This window comes from Corapipo altera, unplaced genomic scaffold (genome assembly GCF_003945725.1).
Source record: "Corapipo altera isolate COAL_440 unplaced genomic scaffold, ASM394572v1 143, whole genome shotgun sequence".
In the NCBI taxonomy this organism is placed as follows: Eukaryota; Metazoa; Chordata; class Aves; order Passeriformes; family Pipridae; genus Corapipo; species Corapipo altera.
The window spans coordinates 1-9,886 of record NW_020885511.1 but is presented as its reverse complement, the minus strand read 5'-3'; the positions used below and the strand labels follow the sequence as shown (position 1 = coordinate 9,886).

Below are 9,886 nucleotides of genomic sequence, written 5' to 3'. Positions count from 1 at the left end.
CCCCACATTGCCAGGGATGCTGGGGTGAGGCTCTGGGAGCAGGCAGCATCCACCTGACGAACTCCGTCTGTATTCCGTAGGAACACCGTCATACAGCCCGCCAGAGTGGATCTGCTTCAAACGCTACCGCGGCGAGGCGGCAACGATCTGGTCCCTGGGCATCCTGCTCTACCAGATGGTCTGCGGGAAGCACCCTTTCTGCAAAGGCACCAACACCATCTGGGACCAGCTCCCGTTCCCACCACGGGTCTCTCGAGGTGGATACCAATCTTTGTGGCATGGGGGGAATAACAGTGTTGGGAGAGGGCAGCAGGCTCACAAGGACACCACTCTTGAAGCTGTTTGTGTCCCATGGGTGGCTGGAGGAGGAGGCCTGTGTCCTGCCATCCTGCTCTCCTCCAAAAGGGAGAATCGATGGAGAAGTTTGGGCACAGCTCTGAGCACAGCCAGCACAGCCTGGGCACGTGGACAGTGGGACAGAGGGGACAGGATCCTTCTCCAACTGACCGGCCATTTTCCCCCCAGGGTGCCAGCACCTTATCAGGTGGTGTTTGTCCATCCGCCCCTCGGACAGGCCAGCATTGGAAGACCTTTTGTGCCATCCTTGGGTGCAGGGCATTCACCTGCTCTAGAAGACAGGAGAGATCCACGTGCTCACTTTGATCCAGGGGCCTGGCAAGTAACACCTCCACACATTTCTTGGCAATAAGAAGCAAAGAAAACCAGACTTTTTTGTCAGCCTGTAGCACTGAGGGGGGGTCATCACACGGGAACACGCCCCTCTTTGTGCTGGAGCTGGGCTGCAGACCCGGTCTTCCAAGTGCTGGTGGCCACCATCCAACCTGGTTTTGCTGGTCCCGCTTCACAGACAGCTGGGCCCTTGGCAGAACACTGACAGCCTGGTCTGGCCCCCAGGGAAGGAGAAGGGGCCTCTGCAGAAGCTGTGCCGGGTGGGCCTGCTGCTGGAGACATCAAGGATGACGTCAGGGATGACAAGCTCTTTGTTGTTGACCTGGACACCGGCGAGCTGAAGATGATGGACTTTGATCCTGGCCCCTTCCTCCCAGACGTGCTCCACACGCCGTTTGCAGATGAGTCCACACCCCGGGGGTGCTCCCGGACGCGGGCATTGCTCAGCCTGGCTGGGCACCGAAGGTTCCCCCTTTGCTGGCGGGGAACCCGATGAATTCTTCAGCCAGCTGCCAAGCTGCTTCTTGGCAGGAGGGTGGGCGGGTGCTCTGGGCTGGGGGTGAAATGGGAGCCTGGCTCTGCCACCAGCCTCTGCCACTGCCCCTTTGCTGGGCAGGGCTGGGGCAGGGGCAGCCAGCCTGCCAAAAACAAACCCCCGTGGGGGGAGCAAAGGCGGGGCTGCAGAACACCAGCTGCTTTGGGCTGCAGGCCAGGAAAGGCTTGGGCTGCCTTGGCTTAGGAGCCTTTTCTTGGGGCAATGCAGCAGGGCAGGGAGAAGGCCTGGGTTTTCCTGAGCTGGGGGAGGTGGGGTTTTTCTTTGGTGTGGAGGGGTTGGGCCTTCCTCAGAACCCTGACAGCATGTTAACATTTTACCTTTTTTTCTTGTTTCCACTTTTTGTTTGTAATCTCTTGTCATGAATTTGTTGCTTGTTTTCGAGGGAAGAGTTGGAGCTGGTGCCCAGTCTGGATTGGGAAGGGCTGGGACCAGCCCTGGAGAGGATCTGACGTCCCCTCTGAGAAGGCTGAGGACATCCTTTGGGACACGCTCTTCTTCCAGCAGCAGATCTTGTGAGGTAGATCCTCATCTTGCCCATCTTGTCAGCAGGAGTGGGATAGTGGCTTTTGGGAGATGGCAGCAGGCACATGAACATCCCACTCTTGCAGCTGCTGAGGAGGTTGATCTCCTGGGCTTGGCTGGAGGAGGTGGCACCTGTGTTGAGTAGTTTCTGAAATCCAATCAATCTGGGATGACCCCAAATGACAGTTTAGTTTTCAGCTTGCTCGAGCTGTATCTCAGCTGTTCTCTGAACAGTTCTTTCCCCCACCTGCCTGTTACTTCCCAACTGCTCCCTCTTTTCCCTGCAATGAGTTCCCAACTCGTCATGGTCTCCATCAAACCATTGATAGAAGAAATAGAAACTCTACTCCCAGTACCCCGGAGTGCCCAAATGAGGAACAATGTAATCCTGGAGAAGTCCTAGAGAATTAGATAAGGGATGTCCCAAACCAGCAGGATGTAAACTAAGCCCTATGTACCCAGATAAAAGAAACACAATGGTGCTGTGCTGCTCAAGAACTGAGGCCAAGATGACAGAGAAGGCCTGGAAGGACCAGAAAAGGACTTCCAAAAGGAGTGTGACTATGTAAAGCAGAGTAATGAATATGTATTAAGTAAGCAAGGCTATGGAATGCACATGTAAAGAGTGTGTGTAATAAAAAGCCCTGTCTGTCATTTGGCACAGTGGATTAGAGGAGCTCTCCTCTGAACACCCAGAAGCTGAATAAAGAAGAATGCCCTTTTTAACATCTCCAAATTGGGGTTAAGAAGTTTATTTCTGCTGCTTTTGGGTGTAATCTTTGGTCCCCCAGACAGGACACCTCTGCCTGATCTCCCACAGATCTGAGGGATCACTGGATCTTCACGCCAGCACCAGGACTTTACTGGAGAAGAGCACAGATCCCCAGCCCAGTCTGGGACACAGGTAAGATCCCACTGGATAATAAGGATATCTTTTTGGGAATCCTGCCCATGTCAAACATATGGATCTTTCAGTGCACTGGGGGGTTCTTTGGTATTTTGGGCATCCTGCTCATCTGAGACCTGTGGATCTTCCAACACTTTGGGTGGGTTATTTTGGAATTTGGTATTCGGCTTTGTTTTATCGATCAATATTGTTGTGTTCTTATTTGTTCCTGTATTGTAACATTTTGGGTCTACTGTTTAGAGATGGGAAGTGGGCAATCTGAAGGGGGAATTGTGAAGTCCCCACTTCGTTGCATTTTGCAATTTTGGATGAAGTTTGGCAGCCCCCCCAGAGGAACAGCTCCCAGGGACAATTTAATGAAGTGTTGGAATCAATGGGTGGCTGTTCTGGAACATTGAATTATAATCCATTGTTACAGTTGATGCTATTTCAGAACGGGAACAGAAGTGGAAGGAGGTTATGTCTGGTGATGTGTTTTTCACTTTGCAGAACCCTCTGAAATGGCAGAAGGATTGTGGTGTGAATGCAGCGCCCTCAGAGCCCTTGGTGTGAGCCCGGAAAGGAAAATCAAGGGCAATGGTTAAAGCCTTGTTGTTCAATGTGGAGCACAGGAGAACTTTGTTCGCATCGTCTCCCCAATAAGGAGGAGGAGTTAGATCTTCTGGTTGGCCCCACGGGCAGGTTGAGTGGGGGAACAGAAAATCAAGATGCAGAAACCAATCTTGTAGGGGAACTGGGATGTGAAGAGGCAGATTTAGCATATCCAGAAGAAAAGGGAGAGAGAACGTGTCAGAGAGAGAGCAGAGAGCTTCAGTGTGGCTGCAGGAAGAACTAGAGCTAAACAAGGAGGGGTGGGAGTGGCCCTCCTGTGTGATAGAACCCAGACTAAATGGCAAAAGCATTCAAAATGATGATTCAAACCCAGGATCCGGGCTAGAAGGATCCTATGTTAGAAGTGTTGTTTGGTAGTAGGGAGAAAGCAATGGTTGTTAAAACTAGTCAGAGGTTTTTGGAAGAGCAGATTTTGGTGGGGAATATCCAGGGTACATTGGACATTTCCTTTCCCACTGCAGATTCCAAACAGGATCCTAACATCCCTATTTTTAGAGAAAGGTTCAATAGATACCTGCAGTGGACGTTATCTGGAATGAAACATGCCAGGCCAAAGGCAATGAACACGTCAAAATTCTTTGCAATGAAGCAGGATCACAGGGAATAGCCTACTGAATTTTTAAATCATCTGGAAGAAACAGCCCAAAAATATACTAATATCCATCCTGAAACACAGGGGGGAAGGACTCAACTGGCCCCCATATTTGTGGGGCAGTCCTCAGATGTGGTTAGGAGGAAATGACAAAAACCTGAGGGACAAGATCAAGATAATTTCAGGACATTGTTGGAGGTTGGGAGAATCAGCGGGAATCAACTCAGCAGGAAGGAGTTGCAGTTCTGGAAGAAATCCCTGAGGAAATGGTGCCCCCGGGGAGAGGAAGAGGATGAGAGCATGGGCAGCCTGCTTCAAACATCCCCCCAGGAGACTTGGGATCAATCCCTGTGCATCCTGTAAGAAAGATGGACACTGGAAATGGGATTGTCCACAACTGAAACTTCAGAACCCTCCGAACCCTCTCCTGGCATCACTGACGACAACTGAGGGGGCACCAGAGGATTCCTCCCCATCAGAACATCTGGTTCCAGCCAAGCTAAGTACAATTGTTTGTGGCTGTGGGAACTTGTTCCTCTGTGTTAAATAAGGGAAAATGAAACTCAAGTCACAATTCTGGAACAATTGTCTGGTGTGCCAGGGAATTGGGAAACTGGGCCATTTTTAATGCTGTGGCTTTTAAATTGGGAAAACAGTGGTTGGCTCCCCAGTGTTTGTATTTCCCCAATTCACCAAAACCTCTGCTTGGGAGAGAGCTCTTGGAAAAATTAAATGCCACAATCCAATTTAAAAATGGTCAAATATAGGTTATTATTGCAGAGCCTAATTCTGTGGAAGATTCTAGTTTTGCATGAGAGTCTCCAAAAGCGGAACTAATCCATCTGCCAACATCACCTGGGGATGCAGTGATTCTAATAGGATGGGCTGGAGAGGTGCCTCCATGATCCAAAAGAGCAGAACCTGTGAGAATTGCAGTGAAACCTGGAGCAGAGTTGGTCAGACCAAAGCAATAGCCTTTAAAAATAGAAAGTTGTGAGGGATTCTCACCCTTTGTAGAAAAAGCGATGAAATTTTGCTTGTTAAAAGAATGTGAATCTAAATGTAATGCTCCAATTTTGCCAGTCAAGCAGGCAAATGGAAGGCTATCCCAGTTAGTCCAAGACCTCAGAGCTATAAATAATAGAGTAGAAGATATACAACCAGTTGTAGCGAATCCTTACACTTTGCTAACTCCCCTAAATGAAAGTTTAATATGTTTCACAGTATTAGATTTGAAAGATGGCTTTTTCTGTCTCCCTTTGAGTTGTGAAAGTCAAGAGCTTTTTGCTTTCAAATGGGAAAATCCAAAAACAGGGAGGAAAACCCAACTGACTTTGGTGGTCCTCTTGCAGGGGTTTAAAAATAGCCCCCCAATATTTGGAACTCAATTGGCAAAGGAACTGTAGGAATGGAAAAGTCAAAACCCTCTTGGAGCCTTATTCCAGTGTGTAGATGATATTTTGATAGCCACTGATGCTGAGCAGCAATGTTGGGATCAGACACTATGGAATTTCCTTGGACTGGGTGGATATGGGGTGTCCCAAACACAAAGTACAAGTAGTCCAGACCCCAGGAGCCTCCCTGGGCTTTGGAATTCTCCAAGGACAATGGAGGCTGGGCCAGGAACGAAAGAAGCAACCTGTCAACTGCCCCAGCCCCAGCAAAGGAAGCCTAGAGCGGGATTGCTTCCAGACTAGAGGAGAAGTGTATTTGGGCAGAGCTGACTCAGGAGACAGCCCCTTGGAAAGTCCTGGTTGGGAATTGTTTCCCAGTGGGGGCAGCTTTGTCCAGAATGGAAAACAATTCTCTGGATGCACAGGAACTCCCCCAGCAGGTCATGGAATTGGGGGCACTCCTCTGCAGTGCCTCAGCCCAGAAAGCAGAACCAATTGTGCTCCCTGCAGCTTTGGAATTAAGTCAAGGAGAACAAGTTAATCCTTGGACTTGCTTGACGATCTCCAGAAACCAACAGAGGCTGCTGTCCTGCATTGCAGAGTGCACCAAGAGGAGAAGACCAAAGCAGAACTGGAGAATCATTTGGCCCATAATTCTGCCAAAGAGGCTGCAGAAAAAGGCACTTTAGAGAGTAAAGTTTTGTCTTTAATAACCCTGACAGAGATACCTCTCCCAGTAGAAAAAAATTAGTCTGGTGCTAAGGATTGTCAGCTCATTGAAACCTTAGAGCAAAATTTACTCCAGGAGACTGGGCAGTTACCCCAGGTGGGCAAATAATAGTCCCTGAACCAATCTCATGTGACCTGGTGGATGGGGAACATGAGGGTATTCCTTGGAGTGAAGCAAATCATTGAAACATTTGCACAAGTGAGTTATAAGTCCAAAACTGACCCCAGTTGTACAAGCAGTGAGTCAGCAGTGTGGTGTGTGTAAGAGAAATGATCCAACTCCTGCCAATGCAGTGGGAATAGGTGATGTAAAGTGTAGAAATGTTCCAGGTGAATGTTGGCAGATGGATTTGACTGAATTGCCCAGAAAAGGGGGTGTAAAGATCTCCTAGTCTTGGAGGATACCTTCTCTGGATGGCCAGAGGCTTTTCCTTGTCGCGCTAAGCAGGTTTGGAAAGAGACTGCAATATTGTTCAGTGCAATCCTCCCTGTATTTGGGATGCCTTTGGGAATGTCATCAGACAGAGGTTCCCACTTATTGCAGAAACAAAATGCTTAACTTTTGTTTTGCTCTTCTGAAAACAGTTCAAACACTGTTGACATGGGAGGAAAATTTACATCTCTTTTTAGTGCCAAATGTGATCCAAGTGTTGCCTACAAGTGTATGTATTAAGTAAGCAAGACTCTGTAATGAATACGGAAAGAGTGTGTGTGATGTAAAGCCCTGTGTGGCTGTCACTGAAGTGCTGAGGCTGAACAACAGACCCTGAGCCAAAGCTGAGCTCTAGATGAACCTTCCAACCTAATGGGCTGTGTCTCCATGTATCTGCTCCTTAGCTAAAACTGTGTCTATTTGTTGGTAAAAATGTGGTGTGATGGGACTCCACCTGTGTATCTGCTCCTGAACCAAACAGCTGTGCTTATTAGTCAGATCTGTTAGTCTGGGCTCATTAGCGAATCCTGTTTGTATCTGTTCATTAACAAAATATGTCTGATTGTAAGCAAAATGTGATCTTTCTGTATCTAGAGAGTGGTCAAGGCCATGGCAGTCGATGTCTGACCTTGTTTGGCAGCAGATGGTGCAGGGTGAGCCTTTGGGAGAAGTAGAACGTTGCTCCCAAGATTCTGCTCTGACCAAATAAGGAACAATAGAATCTTAGAGAAGTCCTGGAGAATTGGATCAGGGCTGTAACTCAAGCAAACAGGATGTGAGCTGAGCTCTGGGGACCCAGAGAAGATCAAACCAAACATGATGGTCTCTGTGGGGAAAACCAGTGATGCTGAGAACCGAGGTCAAGAAGGGGACACCTGACTTTGGGGGGGCACCAGATGCCAAAAAAACCACCAGACCCCCAGAGATGACCCCAAATGACCAAATAAGTACTTGCAATAGAGGTGTGACTGTGTAAAGCAAAGTAATGGACTTGTGTTAAGTAAGGGGGAATATCCAGTGACTCTGGAATCAGTGTGTGTAATCCCAAGCCCTGTCTGTGTCCCTGAGCAGGCTGGATTAGAAGAACTCTCCTGCAGACGTCCATCACACTGCCCTAAAGAATGCCTGCTTCTTAACACCCCAAACTGGGGTGAAGGGCTTGGGTTCTGCTGCTTGTGGGGATCATTTCTGGGCCCCAGGTGGGACCCTCTGCCTGATCTCCCATGGATCCAAGGGATCTCTGGATCTTCACACCAGCACCAGGACTTTCCTGGAGAAGACCACAGATCCCCGGCCCAGTCTGGGATGTGGGGAAGATCCCATTGGATAATAAGACATTCTTTTGGGGAATCCTGCTCATGTAAGATGTGTGGATCTTCCAGCACTTTGGGTGGGTTATTTGGTATTCCACAATTTGGTCTCTAGCTTTGTTTTATCCACTGATCATTGTTTTGTGTTTGTATTTGTTTCTGTACTGTAACATTTGCACAGGTGGGTTAGGGGTGCAAAACTGACCCCAGTTGTACAAGCAGTGAATCAGCAGTGTGGTGTGTGTAAGAGAAATGATCCAAACCCTACCAATGCAGTGGGAATAAGTGAGGTAAAGTGTGGAAATGTTCCAGGTGAATGTTGGCAGATGGATTTGACTGAATTACCCAGAAAAGGGGGTGTAAAGATTTCCTAGTCTTGGGGGATACCTTCTCTGAGTGACCAGAGGTTTTTCCCTTGTGACATCAACTGGGCTAGGGAAGTGAGTGGAATATCCAAGAATCCCTGGATTCGAGGTACATTTGGGAATGTCATCAGATAGAGGTTTCCACTTGATTGTAGAAGTGGTACAAGAAGTCAAATCATGGATGCATTATTCCAGAATTCAAAAGGCCAGAGCCCCTTGGGTAATTGAGAGGTTACCTGAGAAGAAACCAAATGCTTTAGTCTTGTTTTACTCTCCTGACAATAGTTAATTGGGTCTTGACTTGGGAGAAAAATTTACATCTCCTTTTAGTCTCAAATGTGACCTAAGTGTTGCCTCCAAGGGATTTTTGGGTGTGCACTCATTTACCTGAAAAGACAAGGAAGCCATTCCCCATTTCTGCCTCCCCTGTTCTGGTAGAAATGATTCCTGGTCACTGGGTGAGCACTTGTGTTCCCCAAAAAGTAGACCCAGCAATTAGTGTGCAAGTTCCCCCCACATCTCTGACAATCCTGCCTGTGTCCAAAGCTGTGACCCCCACTAAAGGGACAGGAGAACTGGATTGTGTTAATGAAAGGGGCACGTTTGTGGGAAATCACAGCCAATGTCCTCAAACCCTTCCTGCTGGGGAAATGACTGATCCTTGGCCGGTCCCCAATGGAACAGGGTGGTGTTGGCTGTGTGGAAATAACACCTGTGAAGGGTTGCCCCAAAGCTGGAAGGGCATTTGTATTTCAGCTTGCATCATGACTCAGTGCTGTAGCTGTTCTAATGCCTTGAGCTGTAAAATGAAATAAAGCTCCTAAGGCACTCCATCCCTTCAGGAGCTTAATCTGAAGAAAAGGAGGGATTTGATGTGGGGTATAGAACACTGCTCCCAACATTTCTCTATGGCCAAGGAAGGAAAACCATAACCTTGGAGAGGTCCTAGAGAATTCGATCGGGGATGTAACTAAGCAAACAGGATGGAAGCTGAGCTCTGTGGGCCCAGAGAAGATCAAACCCAAACGTTACAGTCTTTGTGGTGAAAGGTAATGATATTGTGTCTGCTCAGAACCAAGGTCAAGAAGTGGACACCTCAACTTTGGGGGGCATCAGATGCCAAAAACACCCACCAGAGACCCCTGAAAAAGACCCCAAAGGACCAACTAAGGACTTGCAATGGGGAGGTGACTGTGTAAAGTAAAGTAATGTCTACGTCTTAAGTAGAGGGAGACTATCTAATGAATATGGAAAGTGTGTGTATAGTATAAAGCCCTGTCTGGCTGTCACTGAAGTGCTGAGACTGAACAACAGACCCTGAGCCAAAGCTGACCTCTAGATGAACCTTCCAACCTACTGGTCTATTTATCCATGTATTTGCTCCTTAGCTAAAACTGTGTATGTTTGTTGGTCAAAGATGTACTGTGTGGAAAGACTACCCATGTATCTGCCCATGAAAAAAATAATTGTGCTTATTAGTAAGATCTGTAAGTCTCAGCTCATTAGTGAATGATATTTGTATGTGTTCATTAATCAAATCTTATGTCTGATTGTGAGCAAAATGTGATCTTTATCCTTCTGTCTTTAGAGAGTGGTCAAGGCCATGGCAGTCGATGTCTGGCCTTGTTTGGCAGGACATGGGGCAGGTTGACTGCCTGGGTTTTCCCCTTAAGCCCTGGCCAGGCTCTGGGTGGAACCCAGGAGGGGAAGGGAGCCAGATGGTTTTGCACACTCGTAGCTCTGTGAGCTTGTTTATCCAAGGGCAGAAAAGCTGGA

General features: G+C 48.0%; 1 protein-coding gene across 1 annotated transcript in view; it reads left to right on the top strand.

Annotated features, from left to right (window-relative positions):
• LOC113940571 (serine/threonine-protein kinase pim-1-like) overlaps positions 1-4,446 on the top strand; it is a gene marked incomplete at its 5' end in the record, with an annotated part of 5,568 nt that extends 1,122 nt beyond the window's left edge. The window contains 5 exons of the mRNA XM_027631726.1: positions 81-257; positions 526-675; positions 869-1,763; positions 2,560-2,672; positions 3,165-4,446. Coding sequence (XP_027487527.1) covers positions 81-257; positions 526-632 — 284 coding nt within the window. The remainder of the gene's footprint in view (positions 1-80; positions 258-525; positions 676-868; positions 1,764-2,559; positions 2,673-3,164) is intronic.
• Between the last annotated feature and the right edge of the window lie 5,440 nt (positions 4,447-9,886).